General features: G+C 39.8%; 1 protein-coding gene across 2 annotated transcripts in view; it reads left to right on the top strand.

Annotated features, from left to right (window-relative positions):
- The window catches only part of LOC125003825 (E3 ubiquitin-protein ligase SMURF2-like), a 46,357-nt gene that overhangs the window by 4,054 nt on the left and 17,718 nt on the right, over window positions 1–24,585 (top strand). For both annotated transcript variants that reach the window (XM_047578038.1, XM_047578037.1), the window contains exons 2-7: window positions 15,660–15,698; window positions 16,811–16,919; window positions 20,407–20,540; window positions 23,518–23,583; window positions 23,783–23,867; window positions 24,213–24,296. In XM_047578038.1, coding sequence (XP_047433994.1) covers window positions 15,660–15,698; window positions 16,811–16,919; window positions 20,407–20,540; window positions 23,518–23,583; window positions 23,783–23,867; window positions 24,213–24,296 — 517 coding nt within the window. The remainder of the gene's footprint in view (window positions 1–15,659; window positions 15,699–16,810; window positions 16,920–20,406; window positions 20,541–23,517; window positions 23,584–23,782; window positions 23,868–24,212; window positions 24,297–24,585) is intronic.

Genomic DNA, 24,585 nt, shown 5'->3' with positions numbered 1-24,585 from the left:
AAGTGTCTCTTTACCAATACGGGGATTTGACACTTGAAATAAGGACAAGTTGGTAAAGTCATGACTCATCATCACACAATTAATGTGAGTCATACAGGGCACCAGCTTAGGTTTCAATAAGCAATACTTTGGCAAATAGTACAGTTTGACCCAGTTTTGAGACAATTCATAGACACTGCCTAAAACTTTCTTGTACAAATAGATACTGGGTGTGCACTAATCATGCTGATAATTAACTGGCACATGCCCTATGTAAGTGGTTGCACACAAACCTGAGCTACTTGTGCGTTTAGACAAGTCAGTGTCAGTTTTGTAAATGCACCTGCAACTCTCTATCCTGTCACAGAGTTTTGTATCTAGAGGTCGTGGGGCTACTTGTCTTTGCACTCCATTGGTTTTTTGAAGTCTAAGCTTCAGTGCTTGTTCTAGACAGGATGCATGAAAGCACAATGCACTGAGGCCTACCTGCACACTTCCATACTACTCACCTCTATCTTTCCTATTTTAGAAATCTGACACTTTGTCTTCAACTTGGCTTCTTGTTTTTTTTCCTGAGCCTGTCACTGTGGTTTCTGACGTGTTGACCAATGAGTTTGTCTCGGGATTTGTAGGGAGCAAAGCGTGTGAGTTTGTTTATATGCGCAGAAGTGTCTGTTAGGTGCTGTACATTTTCACTTGCTGGGCTCTGTGTGTGTCTTTTTGTGCTTCATCTCAAACAGTTCACTTGAACTGACAAGGCAAGATAGCAGCTCCTAGGGCCAACCCCTACAGTGTTACTGCCAACCCTTTTGTCATCATAGGTTATACCATGTTCACACTTCTCATATCTAGTGTCACCTCTCCTCCTAACATATTTTGTTTGTTGTTATAAAGCCCTATATTTTTCTTTGTGTACACCAACCATTTCATTCCTTTATTCAGAATGCTGGATACCTGTGAACTATTAAAGGTAATTATGTTGTTAGGCAAATATATGGAGGCTGTTTTTATGCATGGTGATGCTGAGTGACGTCCATAGAGATGAAATATTTCTAAGGCTTATTAGAGCATAACTCTATAGATATACTGTCTGCAGTTTGAAAGTAAAGCTTCGCTAATAGGGGACTGTTAATGATATTGGGGAGTTTACACTCACATAAGCTTTCAACATGTGATTATCTTATTGAAGAAACTGTATCAAGTTTTTCAAATGCCTGTATAAATACACATTTTTTAGATACATTGTTCAAACCCTCTGTCAGCATGTTGCTCGTCTTGTGGCTGGATTTTCTGTTAAAGCATCAGAAACTCTTGCTGAGGAAATACGTAACGGTTTCAGAAAACATTTAGTGATAATGGAGAAATGTCACTGCTGTGAATAGCTGTATGTGGTTTCAAATTTGCCATCAGTGTTATCTTTGCTGTAAGTGAAGTCATGTCAGCTTTATTGTCAATTCTCACCTGTGCAACACAATACAGGATTGAAATTACCAAAGCCAGAGGCCTACGGTGCAGCAGCTAAACAAAAAGAATATAAGGGCTTTAATCAAAAAAAAAAAAAGAAAAAAAAGCATCCTACCATTTCATCAGGCCAATAGTACTCTCCTGTTGTATTAAAGTACCCCAATAGCGGCTATGGTTGCATAGGAACAGGCTTTCACACCAGAACTGTTCATGTTGTTCACTTTCTCCTTGCAGTGACATGTACCTGGTCACCTGCTTTGATGTATTCAAAAATAATATTAGATGAATGCAGTCAGCTGATGCAGATGTGGCTGATGGAGAACATTCAGTGATCGCAGACTTGGCTTGAGGCTTGAATCTCATTGTGATAAGCAGCCATGTTGCAGTGAGGAACACAATATTTGTTGTAAACCTATCAGTTTTTAGACTTAGTCAAAAACGAAGCATGTGCTCACTTTGACTTAATTTGTGAGTCTGGAGTCTTAATGAAAGCAGCTCATAGAGTGAACACAATGTGTTAGAGGATGATTTGACTCAAATATTCATTAGTTTGTGTTCACATTCCTTGCCAGTCAGAAGATGATGTTGTGGTGATGTGTGTTTACCTTTGTGTGTTTGAAAGTCTGCTTTATCTTGCCTCTTGTGTCTGGGGTCACTGGGTTGTGGTCAGGTTTTGTAGTGCAGCACAGAACCTTGTACCCAAACTTCCTCACCTCTGTTTAGTCTGCGTCACAGACGTATACTTCATATGACCACACACACACACACACACATACACACACACACACACACACACACACACACACACACACACTACACTACACAGATTCTATACGCTCATTTAGTGCTCACGTGGCCGTCTTTGTAAATATTTACATCCACTCAATGATGCAACTGTTCCAGATCTGTGTCCATATAGGGAACATAGTGACTGTGACACATTTTGCACGTTTGTTCCTTGAGCATGAACCATTTTAAGTGCATATTTGATAATCCCAAAGAATAAATGTAAACATCTTAAGTTAACTTATTCTCTCTTAATAATAGTGCAATGTTATTCTTTAGAAATGCTGATAATTAATTAACAGGATGTTTGCAGTTTGTTGTTGATTGCGTATCACTGTTGTGACACGACTTAACCAACCTTGAGTCATAAGCAGTAATAGATCATGCACAATGGATAATTAATTCATACATAATCCATGTGGTTCTGCAGTGCTGTTGCTGGTAGATCTGTTTTTCTTATTGTTCCAATACTTTTCATACTGTGAGCGTCAGTGCAGCAACAGTGTAAAGCCTCCATGACTCACCTGGGCAGCAGTAGCTCAGGCACAGCTGTCTGGTCGCTATGACGAAATTATCTGTGATTTTTATCTGTGCGTAACTACCCAGTTCACTACCCTTTTTTACCTTTTCACTGGCGTGGACATTGTTATCTCTCAAAGTGATCACATATCTTCTGTCCATATTAGGTCACATTCAACATATGCACAACGAAGCAGACAAAGTAGCGTTGCTCAGGAGAGACGTCAGCTGTGTGCAGCTGGTCCAGTCGTCCACTAACTCAAGATAAATGCTTCCTGATATCTGATCAACTTGTAATGACTGGGTTACAGTGCTGTAAAAAATTTAAGGTGACTTAAAAACTTCAAACGCCATCCTTACGTGTCAACACAGCACTGTGTCTTAGGAAGAATTTGACAAACAAGGAGTCAGTGACCCACTAATGAAATCTCCCAGAGCACTTTCAGTCCCATAAGTCAGCCTCACTGTTCTCAACTCACAGCCTGCATTTTACCACATACACAGGAAACCTACATGCTTTATATTTGATCAAAACATTTCATGCATCAATTAAATGCCACTGTCTTTATAGTAACAAGCATATCCATTGAATTGAAAACACGGATGAATATAATGCTTTGTGTATCTCACAGTGGGATAAATGTATTTTTCTAAAACTTTGTTCTTCTTGGTTGCTCCAGTCAATTCTTAGTTTAATCTGCTTTTCAAATTACTTTTGAACTTGGTGGCATCAGTGTACTTCTGAGCAGGAAAATGGAAAGACTGAACACCTCGGTATTGCATAACAGGCCCTGACTAGAGAGGAGGTGGGCTTCAATATGCCGAATACATTAAACTTTCCAAGTGCCTGAAGAGGATTTTCCTACCTCCATGGTGGGGAAATATCACCCTTTTTTTTTTTTTTGTATGAGTATAGCATAATAGTTCTGATGGTCTCAGAGGATTCTGAGAGAAGTCAAAAAAGACTCAGAAAAACATTTGAAAATACTCTATAGACATTTTATAGAAAATATAAAATTCATTCAATTCAGCAAGTTAATTTTATTATGTCGTAATAATACCTGATTTCTATCTAATTGATGAAAGATACAATGGTTAGTTGATGAAACTTTCCATTAGAGCCTCTTACGGTGAGTCTATATCCTGCATTTTTCTTTTCTGCTTCTTTTTTTTGAACAGGATGTCCCTCATCTCTTTGTCATTTCTCTCTCTTCCTTCCTCTCCCTCACTCACCCCCGGATCTAGTCCAGACAGCTGTCAGACGACTCTGCCGGCGCGGCTCCAGTTTGGTGTACTTTTTTTTTTCTTTATCTGTTTTCAGCTTGTGATGTGCGCGTACGCACATGCACATTTCCTGTACTGATTCTTCACCACAGTACAGTACTTTGTGTTTGTCACAGTTTGTTTGGGCACTTTAAGGAGTCTGTAGGGTGATTCTAGCAAAAATTCACAAATTTTAGTCACTTATTCAAGACCAAGGATATTATTATGGTAGTAGTTAAATAGTAATCATAGGTTTCACTTCCATCGTGATTGTTTACACATGTGATGTCTAGAATAATTCAGTGTGAGATTAACAGAGATTCGCAAACGTTCATATGAAAATGGAACCCGCAAATGTTAACCCTCTGAATCAGGAATGAAGGTTAGACTTCAGGGATCATGCTCTCCTGCCCCTCACTTTTCTCCTGCTAGTGTTTCTACAGTCAGACTACCCACCTGTGTGTGTGTGTGTGTGTGTGTGTGTGTGTGTGTGTGTGTGTGTGTGTGTGTGTGTGTGTGTGTGTGTGTGTGTGTGTGTGTGTGTGTGTGTGTGTGTGTGTGTGTGTGTCTGGTAGACCACTCAGCATGTCAGTTGTGGAGATGAGGATCAAGTATCTCAGGTATTGTTTGTACACGGTTCTAGATGAAATGATTCAGAAGTAAGGAGTTGGACTTGATCCTTCATTCAACAAAAATCAAGAGAGTCAAATCAAAAGAGTTGATGGGGTAAAAATCAACAATGATGCCCTTGACTCTAAGACCAGTTAATATTGCTTTTCTGAAAAAGGCTATTTCTCAGATCAGTGATTGATAGTGATTTTGCAACTTAGGTGCTGCTGTCATATTTGCTATTGAAATATATGACTTATATAATTATTAACAGAACTAGGTTTCAGACAGACAGACTGACAGACTGACAGACTGACAGACTGACAGACAGACAGACAGACAGACAGATAGATAGATAGATAGATAGATAGAGGTAGATCTTGTGCAGCATGTGTATTACATTTTTATGAAAAAGAAGGTGTATACATTTTCACTAGAACCCGTGTTCCCACTTAATTATTAGAGGTTCAGTGTTTGGATTCTTTTAGGTAAATATCAGTAAGCTAAATATGTTCAGGTTCTTGTTGCCTTGTTATGGATGTGTCGTTTTTTTTTCACCACCATCCTTCTCCTCACAACACAAACCCTGGGCACCAACGCCAAACTCAACTGGACTCAGTGTAATATTTATGTGTACACAAAGTTGAGGAAAACTACTGAAACCTAAAGTAACCTCTCTCCATGCCATTCACTCAGAGAAACAGGAAACATGACAGGCTTTGTTAGGAAGTTGGGCTCTCTCTCTTGTTGGTTTTTCTTCCTGTCCTTTCCTGCTAACATCTTCATAGTAGCTGGCTTCCTCTCATCATTCTGCCTCAAGCATCTAACTGTTAGACATAGGACCTGTTCCTTAGGCCCCGTTCTCCTGATGACAGGACAGAGGCACAAATGAACGTGTGATGTCTGCATATTTATGACATAGAGACAGTTTAATGACTTAGCATTTCCCCAGTGGCTGTGCCATATTGTGAGTGGGTGCTGGGCCCGATGGTGACTGCTGACACATGGGTAACCATATGCGTATATTTAGCAGTGTCTGTTTGGCCAGTCATTTATTTCAAACACCAGACCATTGCTGATTCAGATTTATTTTTCACCATAGTCTTAGCTCACAATACATCCATTTGTTAGAGTCCTAGTCAGAGATTAATGGTCACCTTTTCTCCCTCCCCCGTTCTGCTCTGCACTTACTGTGATTGAATGAAAAACTCGTGGGTTGTTAGAATACCATGCTAATATTTATGGTTCCTCACCTGAATGATCTCACTGTCCACAGACTGACAGACTGTCATAATTACCTCATAGGTAAATTAATAGTCAAGGCCAACGCAGACTTCTTAGTGAATTTCAGTTTATTTGATCCTTACGATCCAGCTGTACAATGGTCGAAGCTGTGAATGAACAGGATGAGCTGCAACAAATAATTAGCAACAGATTGTACTTTGGTTTATTTATCACTAAGCTATATCCATAACTTCTACCATTAATCTTCCAAGTTTTTATTTGAGCATTTCCTCATAATAACTATATAAATTAAGTTAAATTAAATAACATAGCATATATGACATTGTAGTTTGACAAACACCTCACCAGAAATGTAAGTACATTACAAGTTGAGGTGACGCAGACTGTAGACACCTGCATTGAAGCTGGTATTAAACATTTAATAACTTAAACTCTACCATCATCCACGTTATCCCAGTCATTGTTTGAAGTACACAAAGAAGTAAACTTGGCTAACTAGGCAGCAATTAGTGTTTTAATAGTGTAATTACACAAAATTCAGCCACATCAGCACAAGCGCTTTAACTGGCTGGGGCTGTGTGTCGACACATTAGACCTCAGTAAAAACCAGACTAAAGCAAAATCCTCCCTCTCATGTAATGTTTGTCATCTTGTGTATCATCACCAGCTTCATGAAAGAAAAAAAATGTTTCAACCCAAACCCATTTAGTCTGTGTGTGTAACATTTTCTGTTTTAGTGTCAGTCATGCTTAAATTTTGAGAGAATTACTGCACATCAGTGCAATATTGCTCATAAGGAAGCTGGGGCAACTTTCATGATCTAAAACACAAGCAGATAAACTAAGCTATCACCCAGCCACAAGTCTGCTTAATGAATCATATGTGGCATGATAATTCATCTGAATGTGTCTAAACCAAGCTTGTGTCTAAATGCTTCCAGCATGGTGATTTCCATTTATTTTATTACTCAATATTTAGATGCGTTCGCGTGACTCATCCCAGCTTATTTCCTCCTCCGTATCTGCTTATTTCCTTATTTCTGCAACTCTTTACTATCTGCTCCACATATTGTGTGTATGTATATATTGTATATATTGTATATTGTAATGCCACCTTGCATCTACCTAAGCACACACTTAGTTTATATTAAATTAAATTAGTAATACTTATTCCTATTACTGTTACTTCTCAGTCTTCTTTCTCAAATAACTTCCAGCTAAAATAGCTCAATTCATTTGTAGAAAATGATGGATTGCTTTTTTAACACATGAAATTTTTAGCTTTGTGCTAATCTTTGTGTAATTTAGCCCCATTTATTGGAGTTAACGATAAAATTGGACAAATGGCTCTTCAGAGTTTAAATTGTTGGACTTCATTGCTGAGTTTTTGACAAATAAAATAAATACAAAAAAATCCCTCATGCTTGCCAGACAAAATCTCTGATCCATATGATCATTGTTTTATCTCTGTCTGCCATCCCTGCTACCCTCCCTCTTTCAGTGTTTCCACTGTTGCCAGAATAACACTGGTCCAATTCAACTTCTCCCCTCTCATTTTCCCCATCTGCTTTACTGTATTTCTCTCAATTTCTCCCCTTTTACTGTCTCTTCTACAGATTTGTGACTCTAGATAGACCTCTCTTCTCCCCTCCTGACATTCCTTCCTCCCTCCTCGTCATTCCACCGTAGATTCCTGCCTCCAGATGAACATTTTGTCTTTACCTTCTCACCCCTCTCTCTGTAGTGACTGTATTCACTCCAGATTCCTGTCTCCAGATTGTTGGCATCTCCTCTGGGAGCTGGGTCAAAGCAGGAGTGTCGGCTGTAAACTACTGGCCTCTTGACTGAATGACATAATTGGCATCCCGAGCATTCACTGGGCTGGAGAAAGTCTTGGAGTGAGAGCTTGGGAAATCGAGTAATGGTTTAACAGAGGAAGTACAATCTAGATTACATCGGCCAATTTTGGGGACCCATAAATGCTAATTTATGCTACAGCATCGTATTTTTTAGACTGCACAAAAACCTGGTCACGTACACATAGAGTACTTACTCTCTCACATTTTCCCAACACGTACCGTATTCTCTGTGTGTTGTAGTGAGCGAGCCCGCCAGAGAGGCGTGAGGAGGGGAAGAGGAAGTGTTTTGTTTAACTGGTGAACAATACTGTGAATGAGACATCATGGGGCTCTCGTAAGAGTCATAACAGGGACAAAGTTGTGTGAAGATATGGGCTTTCCCTCCTAAACCTGAACGACTATCACTAAAGACTCTGGGACGCCAGTTAGGATGTTGAGGTGTGTTATGTTGCCAAGTTTTCGAAAATTAACCAACAATGCAATTCCGGACTAGAAAGGAAGAATGTTTTTGCAAAGTGAAAGCACTGGAATTGTGTGAAAGAGTCTGTGTCCTTGCACTGAGCCCACATTGACTGGATCAGGTTAAGTGAGTGAGAGGAGTCAAATTCCAGCTTCAGGCCACATGCACATTTCACTACTTGGCAACCTAGACGTTTTTCCCATTACTATTAATGTTCTCACTTTGATGGTGTTTGGACACAACTTTCTATCAATGAAGCTACCTACATTGTTGAAGTCGCTGCACACTTGTGGATAGGCATACAGTTTTGGGTCATTGCGTGTCTGAGATAATCAGTTTTCCTTACATTCACATTCAGGATGAACTTCTTGGTAGACAAACACCAACCCCACTGTCATCCTGAACTTTTCAGTTTTGACAGGCTAGAATTCTATTGACCTTATCCACTTTATTACAAGGAAAGAATCTGGTCTATGTTCTCACTTGACACTACAACATGAGCCGTTAAAGATGTCTCAGAGCCTCATGACTCACTTGCTTGTGTTGCATTTAGCTGAACTCACGCAGGTCATGTTGCAGTTTTGTTGAAAGCGTTGGCTGTTATATCACTGAACTTTCACGTCTGGAGATGGCATTGCCAGCTTGTCTCTGTCTTGGTTTGTCCCTCATTGGACGGCGTGTCGGCCGAAGTGCTGGCAGAATCCCAGACTAACGTATGCTTGGCTTTAATGTTTTATTTATAACCGTACTTGGAGTCTAGAAGCTCAGAGTCATTCTGCGCTGCAGGTGGGTTAATTGTGTTAAAATTTTTGATCAGATTAATCATGATGATGGATTAATCTGTGTTAATTTTGTTAATTATAATATACAAGAACACTATTCAAGCCCAGCAGCACGGGGATGCTGACGCAGCATGGGTTGACTGTCCTGTCCTTGCAGTGCTGTGGGATAATTAGTCGAGCAAATGAACTACAAAAAGGCTATACTTGATAGTGGAGTTAACAGTGCACAATCTGCTGCACACAGGAGCTGCTCACCACAAACGCCTTGGTGTAGGGCAGAGTAGCTCAGCCTGGTGGTTTAATATTGTTAACAGGCTCGTGGTTCTGTGAACTGAACACTACAAGTTCTACACTTGTGTCAACTTGAATACAGCTCATATTTTTAATATATTTTCTCAGTTTTATAATGCTATGGTCTTTTGCATTGACATCATTATGTTTTCAATTCACTTTAACAAATGAAGCAGAGATATGCATATTTATTCTTCTTAAGTGTGTATTAGGTATGTGCAGCTGATTTAAATACTGTTAGAATGTTTTGATTTTGGGGACACTGTTTTTCTCATATCTGTAAGTATCAAATCAGGCATCAGTGCAAGTCCTCTTCTGGATTTGTGCTGTGGACATTGCAGTTATATGGTTTGTGTCTTGGCTGTCAGGCTTTTGAGGATTTGAACGCCTGAGTCACCCCACCCCTCACCCCTTTTCCAAACAAACAGCGTTAGATGTTAAGTGTTGCCATTTAACTGTTGCAAATGGCAACCTATGGCAACCTGTGGCAACTCCCTTGCGGGAACAAGTGGGAATCCCTTTGCGCCCCCCGTCTGTCTGTTTACAACCTTTCGACCTTTGACCAGAACTAATGCCAACCTTTAGACTGACCTTTGTTTTCAGATGGATGGAGTCATTAGAAATACCACCCCTCTAGCCAACTGCCACTCTTTGTAATCAGAGATCCACTGCATATTTTGTAATAAATACAAGACAATGTGGAATCAGTGGGTCTGTATTTATATGTGATAAAAGTACCATTATTATTGTAATATAAGTATATTAAAAAAAAATCATATTTGCCTTAACTGACTGTGCTGTAGCACATAAAACTGTCATTATAATAAGGAGTCCCTATTTAAAGGATGGTGACAGGACAAGACTGATATTACAGACAATGGTAATTACATATCTAAGCATTTAACTGTTAGTCAGTCATTTTGATTCATCTGGTACCAACTTTATGGAATCTATTGGACATTTACAAATGAGCTCAACCTTCACTTTAATGTTATTTTTTGTATCCATAAATAGACAGTGGACCTTAGAAGCATATGGACATATTGTTGGAGTCAGTGACAGGGCAGTATCAGTCTTCACATCCCTTAGTGACCAGACAGTGGTAAAAGCATCTCTCTATGTTAACTGCATAGATGGATAAGCTTGGTTTAGTGTAACTGTGTCACTCTTATTTAAAACTGTGAAATGGTGAAAATGGTGAACACCTGTGAATGGTCCCACAACAGCAGCTGTTCTAAAATCCTTTAAAAGACAATGGAGAGAAGTTGACCCCTTTTTGACCCTGTAACTGTTATTTCAGCTCTGTTAGAAATGAGGGCTGCTTTGGGTGCTTAGATTAGTAAAATAACTATATGCCGTGGAATACATGGGATTTATGTGATTTAAGCAGTTTATTTTGTCCTGTTATAACGTAATTGAAGTACCTGAAAGTACATGCAAGTCTCAGATAAATGCTTTAAATGACATATAATAGAAGTTACTCCTGCCTGGAAAGTCTTATGTCAAGACGAGAGACAATGTGCATAATGAAGCGCATAGTGAAGACAATATGAGGACTGCACTCTTTAGCTACTTTAGCTCCTTTGTTTTGTTATTACAGTTGTCCTGCTAAAAATTGTTTATATAGGAATCTGTGGCTATATATATTTAACAACACTCATGTAAAATCAATGGAAAGCAGTGCAGAAGTATGGGCAGATTTTTATGTGAGCGTTTATGGTGGGGAAGATGAGCCTCTGACACCGAGGACAGTATCACCCTAGGGCTTCTCGCGGTTTATTGTTCCCCAGTTGACCTAGCTTTTTTTTTTTTTTATTTGGTAGGAATATAAACGAGTCTGCTCTTCTGCCAGCCTTGGGCTTATAGCCTTACATGGCATCTTTTCAACACTACTGGAACTCTACGGCAGCAGTATCATATTTAAGTTATCGTTGATGGTAGGATTAACAGTAGCAGATTCTTCAAGCCTCGGATGAGATCTTAAGCATATATAGGCATATTTCTATAAATCCTTGTGGAACTAGCACAAAATAATATATAAGGATATTGGTAATTAGAGATTTCAGACCACCTTTATATTGTTAAAACTAAAGCTTTTTCTCTTTCTCTAGTTGACATGGCAGTCCTTTTCTATAGCAACTCTGTGCTGCTCACTTAAAGGCTGAACAAAGAGACTTTGTAATGTACATATCCTGTGCATAGCCCTGTAGAGGATGAGGCTGGCTTTAGTAATGAGAAGCTCATTAACTCATCAGTGATACTGATCTCCCACGTAAACAGCACATAACTGTAACACATACGTCCTTATGGGTTAATGGCTTTCTTCTATTACATACACTGTCGAGGTACTCGTATAGGTGGTTTGGAGTTTTGTGTTAAGATGACAGAGAAGCTACGGCAACAGTGCACACGCAGACCCTGCACAGACCCTACAGCCGTACCTGACGTGCACCTCCCCAGAGATGTAACTATGCACTGTGGCGACTCAGAGCGCAAGAGCTGTGATTGGTCCGCTTGTTGGTAGGGTGATTTCCGCTTCAGCATTCCTGTCTGCCTCTCCATCACCTCAATTTTTGTATCGATTATTTTGATCAATACAGACAGAACACGTCGAGGAAAGGTTAACTGAGGAGGTTTGGAATATGCAAACATTTGTATGACTTGTGTTCAGTGGACTTTTGGTGAAAGTTTCAGTTGCCATTGTTGAAATTGAAGCAGGAAGTAGAAACAAAAATCAAACCAACTGGCAAAAAAGACACAGCATATCTATGCTTAATATGTTAGTGAATTGAAAACGTAATGATGTCAAATCAAAAAACCTGGTGTCTGATCAGATACTTGTCGATTTTCTGTGCTTCCACTAGTTATATAAACCTGGTGGGTGTTTCATGTCTGAAAACTAGACTCTGAAAACTTTTGTGATTTACTTTTAAAACACAGTACAGTATTATACAATACATTATATATTATCAGTCGCATTAATGTGCTGTGCCTGGCAGCACTGTTGGTGAGAGACCATTAATAACAATGAGAAGATTTTTTCTCTGGTAATTGTGACTGAGACAGAGGAGTACTGTGCAGGTTAATCCCTTAATCTTTATTAGCAGCGTTTGGTAACCAGAGAGTCGAGTACACTCAGTTTAACCTGGTACTTAATAATCCCTGCTACCTCTTCAACAGTGGAGCACATGCAGCACATCAGCAGCCACTAGGTTAAGGTTGTTCATAAAATATTAATAATCTGGTTCCTGACTTCTAAACTAGTGCTCACATCATCAGTTGGCTCAGTGATACTTTGTAAGTTTTTAACCATTTTTTTTAGCTTAATGTGAAAATAAAAATACTAATTCTCTGTTCACATCACAGCTTAGTGTGATCACACCTCAGCAGAGGAAAATGTCCTTCTAATCAACATGGAACTAAACTAGTAAATTTTGTTATAGTGCTATTTGGGGTTGCACAGTGAAGTTATTCATATAGATATAAAATCCATGTTCTTTTGTCAGCCTGTTTCACAGAATGGTTTTACTCAAAGACAAAATGCTGGCATTTACATGCATACAAAACAGGCACAAACTTTTTTAATGCAAGGCATTAGCGCTAGCATGATGACCAACTTCAATTTTTTGGCAGGGTCACATTCTCTGTCCACAAATGTTCTGCCAACATTTCAGGCCTCTATATCTTCTGTTTTTCACTTGTCCACTGACAACATGGCGTCCATTTTGTCACATGGGAGGTTATTCTGGCTGCCTGTGACTTGGCCTGAACCCACAGTGTTGACTTTGGCATTGTAAGTTCCCCTGCCATGCTTATGGTTAGTGCTCATTTATTTGGCACAGTCAGTGTAGTTTATGTGTTGATTTTGTGTGTTTGCTCATTTTGTGAATCAACTGTGTCATGTTGGTCAGTGTCGAGCTTCTTCACATTAAAGGTTAAAATGCAACGTAAAATGAGCATTTCGAGGCTCGCATAAAAAAAACTGAAATGTTGCACTGACAACTTTGAAACGACAATGTCTATTCAAAGCTCATTATCGAAAAGAGGCTCGTACTGTAAAAAAATATATTTTTACAGCATGATACCGTATATTAGCACTGGCTAATATACAGTACAGGAAATTCAGTGTCCAGTAGCTTCATCACATAGAAACCGATATAAAGATATTTAAGTTATGTAATAATATGAATATATATAATGCCAGTGTCCAGTTCCTCACACGGAGGCATTTTAGAGTCCTATTGCCTAAACGTCCTCTCCTTAAGCAGAACAGAAACATCAGCCTGTCTCTGAATGAGCGTCTCTGCCTGATGGTGTCATGTAGAGGGTGGTGGACATTGTTCATGATGGACTGGAGTTTGTTCAAGGTCCTTTCGTCTGCCACTGATGTCAGGAACGCCAGCTCTGCTCCTACCACCTTCTGTATCAGTTTGTCTTACTGATGCCTCTCCAGCATAACACAGCATGGAAGAGGGAACTGGAGCGTATCCCAGCTGGCATCGGGCGAGAGCGAGGCAGGGTCCACCCTGGACAGGTCGCCAGCCCATCGCAGGGCTAACACAGAGACAAACAATCATTCGCACTCAGTCGCAGACCTAGGGTCAATTTAGTATCACCAATCAGCCGAACGAGCATGTCTTTGGAGGTGGGAGGAAACCGGAGTAGCTAGAGAAAACCCACGCGGACACAGGGAGAACACGCAAACTCCACCCAGAAAGGCCCCAGACCTTCTCGCTGGGAGGCATCAGCGCTAACATGTGATATTTATGTCTACTGGTAAATGAGCAGTGGCAGGAAATGATGCAAGGCTGCAAAGGATGTGACTTGCATTTGATCCTATTGAACTGTCTGATCCTAGCTGTACCCTTTTAAATAATAAATTGAAAAGGCAAAGACCGCAAATGGAAAGCAGTAAATACAGCAATGGATAGAGCGATAATTAAAATAAATTACAGAGAGACTAAACACTGTTTTTTGAGTTTTTTTTATTGGTCTCATTTATTCCCTTTTGATTAAAGCTTAGCACAGACTCTGAGTCACTGACTGACAAGCGATTAGGATGTTGGTCGGTCTGCTTGCAGTGCTTATTTAACTCCCTCTTATGTGTCTTACGTTCACTGTTTCTCTGCCACTGCCCACGATTCTTAATGCTTGGCCTACTTTGTCTTACTCTGTAACTGTCATAGGATTGTGTAGCTAGCTCCAAACAAAGTGTTGGTCCGCTTCAGTTCATCTTAATGTTTTTTTAGTATGCTACTACATACCACAAGACATTAATGACAGGAAATAGGAAATGCAATGTATAGCTAATAAGACAAGACAGAACAAAGCCAAGCATAGACTGACTCTCTTACTGTCCCACTCTTCTGAAAAGCTATTGTATGTTGTCTGTGATGCAAACCCCCATGGACTTGCTTCACACAAGAAAGAGTGCTTGTCTGTTCAATATTTTACAACGAGAGTCTCTCAACTGTTCTCCTGGCCCATGAAGGGACAGTGAGGATGGACAAACTAATATGTAAGCCAAAAGACTACTACTAAACAGAAACTGTCAGGTTTTACAACTTGAGATAGAAACCAATAAAGAATGACGTAGATTAGAAGGGCTTGTAATGGAAACAGTGACAGAGGGAAACATGTTTAGCCTACACAGTTACAACTGTAATTTTATACACATTCAATTTTAGAAACCGTTGGTGTGTTGATAAGGTCACTTGCTTGGTGAAAGACGGGATACGACAGACTTGCCCCATACTGATGTGTTTCATATGAGTACAACATGAAAAAAATTCCCGACTAGCTGGTTTCCTCGGTCAGCAGCCATCTTGTACTGCCTTCATATTGAAAATAGCTGGTTGACACAGGATTTTCAGTCCTGGGTCGACCCGCCTTGGTGTGCTTTCGCACTGCCAGCAGTTCTGGATCTGACCTCCTACTGTGAGAGCTGCGTGCCTTTTTCATTCCGTTCCAACATTTTCAGTAGTGTACCTAATGAACTGGCAAGTTATTGTATACTACCGTTTTATGACTCCAATTTCATATGCAACTTGGTCAAATGTGCCATAATGTGACCAACATCTCTAGCTCATCTCAGCAGATCACTTTAACAGATACCTTGTTAATTTGAGTTAAGGACAAAGTAAGCAAAAAAAAAAACTGTCAGAACTCTGACTGTTTCAAGTCCTTTGTGCTCACACTGATGCCACCTCACCTTCACTTTTGTGAAATTCTTTAACTTTCTACAGGGAACACTTACTGGAAAATTTCTAATTTCACAACAATTAATGAATTGTTTTGTGTGTGAAGAGAGTGAGAAAATATACATTTTATATGTGCTTTAATCTTATCTGTGTATCTCATTTCAAGCTGTTATTAACATCTCTCTGTATTTCTTCTTCTCTAGTCCTGTGTGCAAAGAATCTGGCAAAGAAAGACTTCTTTCGTAAGTAAAAACTATTTTTTTTGTTTTGCTATTCTTGTCCCATTTCCTCCCTTGTGCATAAGAATGGGCATTGTCGGCAATAGCAGCTTGCTACCTCTTGAAGCTATATTGTAAAGGAAAGAGCTGTCTGTTTGTTACACACAATAGGAAACCCGGCACACAGAGGAGACACTGCTAACCTAAATTCTTGTGATAGGAGTCAGATTAACTGGGGCAAAAGGATTGGCCAAAATGACTTTAATAGATCAAATTTAAATAATGTTATTGATTGTAATTGCCCCTTGTCAAGATGGAACTTGTAGGGATCAAAGACACAAGACACACAAACATGTGTAGATTTATTCTATATACAAACAAAGTTATAGTTGCTTTCTTTATCCTATCTTACATCCTGTCTAATATCCATTTTGATTCAACTTGAAATTATCAGGACATTCTCTGTCTTATTATTAATGTAATTTAGAGACATGTTACACATTAATCACAATAGCAGGGCATCAGTTCCTTTTACTTTGAGTGTGATGGCTTCGTAAAAACAATAAAATGCAACGGGCGACACAAAGTCACAAGGAAGAATGTTTTAAGATAACATGAAAGTGACGGAACAGGTTTAACTTGTGTGAAGTATCTGTACCCAGATGCATAACTCTGACACATAAAATGCACAGACACACTTTGACAGACCGATACAGAAACCACCAGATAGATACACAAAGAAGAAACCTTTATCAGGTTTCCAGCTGACGAACGGAATGATTAGACAAGTAACTTTTTAATGGTTCCAACCAAATGTGCTTCTGTGGACAACCTGAATGGGTCATCATAGACATCTGTGCACATATTAAATGTGGGTCAGATGCTGCTATATTTCAGATAGCATGTGTTGAATGGTAATACTGGTCTTTTAATAGATAACAGATGATCAAAAATCAAAAGGGAGGGAGCAAAGAGAAATGAAATATAACCTTAATAGGTGTTTATGTAAAGTCCAAGTATGAAGGAGTCAACTGAGGGTTAAAAATTCTGTTGTGCCAGTTTCTCTTTGAACATATTGGTATTGGTGATGTTTTGCAAAACGAAAACTCTTCACTTGTCTCTGTCTTCCTTTGCAGGGTTGCCAGACCCCTTTGCAAAAGTGGTGGTAGACGGTTCAGGACAATGCCACTCTACAGATACTGTGAGAAACACGCTGGACCCAAAGTGGAATCAACATTATGATCTGTAAGTCGGCAAGAGAGCTGTGAACCAGTGTTGACTCATAGTTGTATGCCCTTTGCCCTTTTTGTCTGAAGGCGTGTAGTTACAATGGATTTATATATGAAGTCATGCACCACCCAAGAATTGAAACGGTACAAAAAGCACTGTTGTCAAAGCAAAGCTGGTTTTGCTGGCTAGAATGGCTTTTTGCAGAAGGGCTATGACGAGAGTATCAGGAATGTAGATTAAGTTGCTCTTTTCTGTGTAAGGAAACACCCATCAAACCTTGTGAGCAATTTTACGTGACAACAAAACATCTTGTAGAGTGACATTAGACATTCCATACCACATGCCTCACTAAAGACATATCCATATGAGATTTTATGGGGAAAGATCCAACTCCTTTTGATATTAATTTCTTCTTACTCAAATGACAGGTTCAGTTTATTTTGGGTATAATAACTTTGTGTTTGCTATTAAAGTTCTTAGCTCCTGAAAAAATGTTCGCTGTGAATCGGAGGTGGACTGACAGAAATTTTTGCAATTTCTGGCCTCATGTGAAACAAATGTGTCTGATGTACATTTAGAGCTTTCAGGATTACCCACAAATCAATCTACATCTACATCTGCGCAGCTGAATGGGTCACCAAGGAAACTCTACTTTTACTTTTTGGCAGTCTGAGAAATATAAAAGCATATCTGAATGGTCCATTTTGTTGTCCATTGGGCTCAGAGGCCATGGACAATAAAAGTGACGGGGTGGAAATTACACTTCACACATGCTTGTTTGAATCTATGTATTTGAGTCAGTTTCGGGAGGAATGATTTTACTGGGGCTGTGCGCTCTGAACTGAGGTGTGTCGACAGGCCATTACAAGGAGTGATCACCCCAAAGGACCCAAAGGACCCACTGGCAACCAACCTTATGCAGTGGTGAGAGTGATAAAAGAACTAAACATGAGGGATTAGTAAGCAAGAACTGGAAATATGCAGTAAAGTCTAAGAATGAGCCTTAAGGGGCACAAGAAGGGAAACGAATACAGAATTTCAAAGGACAGAGGCTGAATGCCTAATATATGTCTAATGCCTTTGTCATTTTCCCGCAAGTACTTACACAGCTAGCTTTATTTTTTCTTTCATTTTCAATGTCAACATCAACCTCAGATCCCCTCCCTCTTTGCATAATTCTCTTCCCCCCTCTGAGGAGCGTGTTCCCCACCAGCGACCCCAGGCCTCTTCCTCTGGTTCAGGAAATGGCTAACATGCCACAGAAAGCAGATGGGAGTGTGGGTTTGGCAGATTGCCAGCCCACCACACCCCCATATGCAGCCTCCAGCTTTGGGAGGTGTGGTCTTTTCCACATGACGATGATACTGACAAGGGGCTTGATGCCTTTTTTGATGCGTCATAGACACCCTGCAATTGCTTTTCTACATCTGACATCGGTGTACTGTGCAGAAAATACTTGACGACAAAAAACAAAACAAAAAAAAACTGTTGAGTTCATGAACTCGTAGTACGTAGGTTTTATTTTGGAAAGTTGGAATATTAAATTTGCTCACTGCTCCCACTGTTTTCACTCTGAATATATCTCTACATATTGTGCTGTTCATACCCTGTCCCTTCATATGAGAGCCTGTGGTACTCTAACATCCTCTCTTACTAAGATTTTATTTGTCCTCATGATTAATAAAAATCATTGGCACTAGCACTGCTCTGTTTTATCTGGTTTAAGCTGGGGAACATTTGTATACATTTGCATTGTACCCAGTAGTTACTATGAATTATGTTGTTGGTTGCATTTTTTTAACAAATTTTCTTTAAGAGGAGGTAAGTCATTCATGACCAAGCATGGTCACAAGTGAAATGGGCTTTTGATCATGGATCATGGACAATGGACATTTGAAATGGTGCAGTGTAGCTGCAAGGTAACCAAAGAATGCTATGGCATCAACTCAGCTGCAAAAAACTAGATCGCGGCACTTGATACGGACGAGTGAGATATACAGTGCTGCTGACAAATATTTGCACCCCTCAGAATTGTCTACATGAAGACAAAAAGAAGTCCTGACAGTAGACAAAGAGAATCCAGTCAAACAAATTAAACAGGCATATTTTTATTTACTCAAGAAAAATGTACACTCTGTACATATCTGAGGTCCGAAACTAAATGAACTCTTGTCTTCTGTATCTTTTGTGACCCCTTGAGCAGAAATAAACATCTCTGGTAACTTCTGATCAGTTTTCTACAGCAACACATTTGTTCACTATTGGTCTGACTGTGGATTCTAAACTTCTTCAAAGTCTTATTACATTGATTAAAAGCATTTCTGAACAGATGAACTCTAACATGGACTTGAAATGATTGATAGTCCTAGAGGTGCGCTTACTTTTGTTTCATTTACTTAATTGTTTGATTGGGTTCTCTGTCTACTTTCAGGAGTTGTGTGTAAGTCCACTGAAATTTCATTTTCATGCAGAAATGTAGAAAATTCTGAGGAGTGCAAATACTTTAATGCAGCACTGTGTATACAATCTGTACTTTGATTTATTTTTGTCTTCACAGATGTTAACGTCTGAAGAACATTAATCTAAAATATGTGCAATCTAAAAAGAATTTCAGGCTTTGTTTCCCAGAGTAATGTATGTTTCTTGGCAAGAAAAGGTTTGAGTCCTGCAGGTCTGGAATTAGTTTGTCCTGGAAAGCTAATCTGGATTTGACCCAAGATTTTTTTTCACCTTGACTTCTGTTGTCAGTAGGATTAAAAGTGATACACTGTAGATTTGTTGTTGGAAATACAAATCAGGGAACTGCATGTGAAACGCTTGACGTTACCATACTGTGTGATGCAGACGTTCCTTTTATTTCTTCTAGCCCGTAAGATTGGTTGTTATGGAATAGTATTTGTATTTTACCATCACCCCCAGAGATATTACAGTCATTGTGTCTTGTTGCTATCTATATAGATTTAGGTGCATTGTTTATTGTCTGAAATTTGTTGATCATTCAACAGCATCAGTTTTCTAACTTTAATCACTTGGTTTACATTCCAAACCTCCTATATATGCTTTGATATTTTCAGTAAGAAAGTCCCACTCTTGTAATGCTGAACTGGGCATATAAATTAGCTTCTGCACTGAAATTACAGTGTGTGTGACAATGAATGTATGATTGTGTATTTGTATGTTGTGTGAAATGTGTGAAATGCGTGCTTACTGCGAGAGCTTTCTTGGCCTCAGACAGTGGTTGAGCACATCACAGGGACTTCCTCTGGTCTTCAACCACGACTAGACTGAACTAACTCTGTGTTTGCACACAAGTCACTTTAAAATCTGCCAGTCAGCCTCATTGCACCGTGTATATCACAAACTCGCTGTGTACTGTCAGGGAGTACACACTCTTTATTCGAGCCGCCACTGTACACACAAGCATACACAAAGTCTCGCAGAGTCTCAAATTTTTCAGTTGGATTAATCTGTTTTCTTTCACTGTTTTTTCGTCCCCTATCAGATACATTGGAAAGGCAGACTCCATTACTATCAGTGTATGGAACCACAAGAAGATTCACAAAAAACAGGGCGCAGGTTTCCTCGGCTGTGTCCGCCTCCTGTCTAACGCCATCAACCGACTCAAAGACACAGGCTGTAAGTACTTGGTTTTATTTTCGTGTGCATGTTTGTCTCTGAGTATTCCCTGAAAACAGGCCACTGGTGTTTGGTCACACACAGCGTCCTTTACCCTAACCTTTGAGTTTGAGCTCGTACAAAAGGTGAGGGGGGGGGCTCTTAAAACACAGAATGAATAACTAAACAGATTAGGTTAACAATGTTAGCCTTTTTTCACACATCCTGCTCATAGCTGTCTGGGTTGTGAAATGGAGATTGTCCTGCGCCTCTCTTTTATCTGGTTGCATCAGTTTGATAGCTAGCAAACCTGCTTCTACATGTGTAGCATGAGCTGTGCCCCAACTTGCAGCTGCTTCTATACCAGCTATACAATTTATGTCTATAATTCACAAGCAACTTCTCCAGCTAGTGCATATCAGAAATATTTCTTGCTGCAGACATATGACCACTATTCATTTCACAGGGATAGAAAATCTTCTGTCAAAGAAACAGAAGAGAGTTGCTGTTATGTTTCATGATGTGTGATAATCCTTCCTTGACCAGAAAGTGATCCCATGCTAATGCACACGTCAAAGAACGTTTGGGCCTTCTATCCTGTTCCTTCTTTTCCTTATTTCTATCAATCAGTTCTATGCCCCACAACCGCTTAGGGAGTTGTCTACCTGAAAATACTTGTGATCAGGCAGCTCTGTCTTTTGGCCCCGATGTAATGACCTTTTACACCAGCTTCAAACGGTGAAACTAAAGAAATAGCTCAGAATAGTGATAGTAAGTTATGCTTCTTTTGTATTGCTCATAAATGGCATTTTTAGCTCATGAGGTTTACTTCCTATTCCACACCGGTCTAATAACCACTACAGTGTCAAAATTGCCACAGAATCCACCCTGATGCCCACCACGTTTACTGCTCTGACTGACAGTCGAGTTACATTTACCTGCAGCTTTCAGAGACACACAATATAGCTGCAGTTATGCTTCAAATGTTTACTTTAACTTTAAAAGTCAACAAAGAGACATAATGTATGACAAGACACCAATTTTGACATTATCCATATGTGTCCTGTATTTTGCAGAAGCATGAACTGTCCCTTGTCTGTGGTCTAACCAGTATGTGCGAAAAGGGACAAACAATAAAACAACACAAACACACGAAAAGACTTTACTGGAATTGCCCAGTTTCCTAGAAGTCATATTTGTACACATAGCACACTTTGTCATCCAACACAAACACACAAAGCAGCCCCCCTCCCTCCACCTCAATGCACACACATGCTCTTGCACAGACTTGCAAAAAGGGGATCCAGCGTGCTTGTCTAGTTTAGTAGAAATCTGTCTGGCTCTGCTCTGAGCTCCATTTCCTGCTGTAGCATCACAGACATAAACCTCTAAGTCATCTGCCTCACTTCTGTACCCGCAGACTCACTAACGCAGCCCACCATTTTTTCATAATGACATGAGTGCCGACACATGTTAGTCTACCTCAGGTTGAACCCTGCTGCTTCTCTGTGTTTGTTATGTATATTGTTTATGTAATGGTTGATTAGACTGGCTGATTTCCTCTGTGTGGTGCAGCTGATACTAAGGCTCTTGCATATGCATACCAACGTATAGTAAGCACACATGCCAAATCAGGTGTGCATGGACTAAATGAAGAAACCTTTAAACATGTTCCCGTGGGCCTACAATTACACACTAACACACATTTATGTAGTTTAGTCTTTTGCAGCACACAGTTTTTATAGCTCTGAGGAACTGAATGGTGCGGTGAGGGCTTGTGGTTAAAGGTCTGTAAATGTTCTGTCTCTGAAAATCTGCTTACTATTCTGGCCATGTAAGGCTTAGACCATCCCTGTTTAGTCTAGACACGTATCCGGAACAGATGCACTGGTACACACAAACACGCACACACTTTAGGGAACAAGCTATAGGATTCTTTAGTCTTTGCATAAGCCCATACTCCTAATTTCATGTGCGTTCAAAATATTACAGACAAACTTAAGACACGATAAATACCATCCCCTTTTGTCCTAATCTACACTGACATTATGCACTCATATTGTGCGCCTTGTCAATTGGACTGATTATGCACAGGTGTCTGTAGGATTTAGTTACTGTGTATATGTCCATCATGTGTGTGGATCGGGATCTTGTTCTTGTCTCATTTTATCTTTGTGTGCTGCCTGTTTTTACCACTTGTAAGTGAGCAGACTGTGAGTTCTTACTTATTCAGAAGCAGATTCTTAACAAATTTCAGTTGGTCTTTTTGTCTTTTATCTTGTGGCGCCTGAAGACTTAAATCTGTTTTCTTTATTGTTACTTGACACTAAACAGCTGTTTTCCAAATAGAAATACTTTACTTAACTATGGGTTACCTGGATCACACAAATATAAATTGTGAATGTTTGCAATGTAAAGTATAAGAGAAAGTAAAAGGTTAATGATATGGACAGATGGATGTTTAATTAATGTAGTGAGACATTTTGGTTACGTTATTTTGATGCAGCGCGTGGTTTCTGTAGAGCAGGATAAGAGACCAGGGGCCAGTTGAAGAAACTGCTCTAGTGGCGAGAGGTTTTTGTCCTGATGGACCACGGCCTCCTGCCAGAGGGGAGTGTCTCAAAAAGGGAGGGGTTGCCCACAATCTTTTCTTCTCACCTCATCTGATGAGGGACCGTTTCTCGTTGTTTACCTTAAATCTAACTTTAAAACATGAATGTACCACCAGAATTACTGAATTTGCAGCTGCTGTTGAGCCTGTCGAAGTCCACTATCCAAATCCAGTAGTTAAAATGTTTGAAATAAACAGTATGTGGGTTTTCATATGTTGTGGTGCAATAGTCTTCTTTCATCATTTGAGTCATTGCTGTGGATACTGCCTGAAACACCACACCTCTGTCAAGACAGACTTTTCATTTCCTTTATCCTACAATGATGTTAGTCTGAATACTCCCAAAATCCATGTGCATTTTTTAAAAGTTATGTGCGTTGTTTGCAGATCAGAGACTGGACCTGAATAAGCTGGGCCCTAATGACAATGATACTGTGAGAGGACAGATAGTAGGTAAGAAACACAGATATAGTGTACGTGTACATTTCTGCGTGCGTGCTTACAAACTGATTCACAAAGTCAGGTTGTCTGCTATTGGTTTTGGGCTTAAAGACACATGTAAAGTATAAAAGTACAGATACAATATGGCACCATGTTTGAGCCATATAATGAGTAAAATATCAGTGATGCACCATCTTCCTTGACTTTGTAGTAAGTCTTCAGTCCAGAGATCGCATCGGGACCGGAGGACCTGTGGTGGACTGCAGTCGCCTGTTTGACAATGACTTACCTGATGGGTCAGTATTATCACAGGCTTTTCTTAATGATTAGCTATTACAAGAAGTCGTTTTGAACTCGCAAGATAGCTCAGTAATAAGTCAACCTGAACTAGAGTGTGTGGAGCTTTGTACTGGGACACGGAGCTACTTTTGAATATGTTTGTAATGACTTTGTGTGCCTGTAAGACACGTTTAGCATGTTGGATGGATTACTATTGGGGAGTTTCATATCCCATGTATAAAGTGAAGGGTACCGTGTTGATAGTATTGTTAATAAGTATTCTCTTGCAGTTGGTTGTCATTTTTTTTTATGTTGCATTATTTCGTGTTTTAACCTGCTCGTCTGTTATGTGCATGAAACAGTTGGGAAGAGAGGAGGACGGCCTCTGGAAGGATACAGTACCTGAACCACATCACACGCACCACACAATGGGAGAGACCCACCAGGTAAATCTCTAGAAACGCTCAAATTGGCATCCTTAACCCATATAAAATAGATAGGTTAGAAGTAATGGGAGCTTTGGCTGTTGTCATTCCTAATTTCCTACTGTGTATTTAAGGTACAGCAGTCATACTAATGTAGCAAACTTGACAAAAAGCAGGTGGGGGGTCCGTGTAAGTTGTTTCCCCACTTCCTTTTTCGGAAAAAAAGCTTCCACCCACAACTCAACAATAACAGTCTGTTGGTAATCAGTGAATTGCTGTCAGTTTCCTTCATCCCCCACCCCAACACACT

Source organism: Mugil cephalus, chromosome 2, assembly GCF_022458985.1.
Source record: "Mugil cephalus isolate CIBA_MC_2020 chromosome 2, CIBA_Mcephalus_1.1, whole genome shotgun sequence".
NCBI lineage: Eukaryota > Metazoa > Chordata > Actinopteri > Mugiliformes > Mugilidae > Mugil > Mugil cephalus.
Note: the sequence above shows the minus strand (reverse complement) of the source record. Positions and strands in the feature narration are given on the sequence as shown.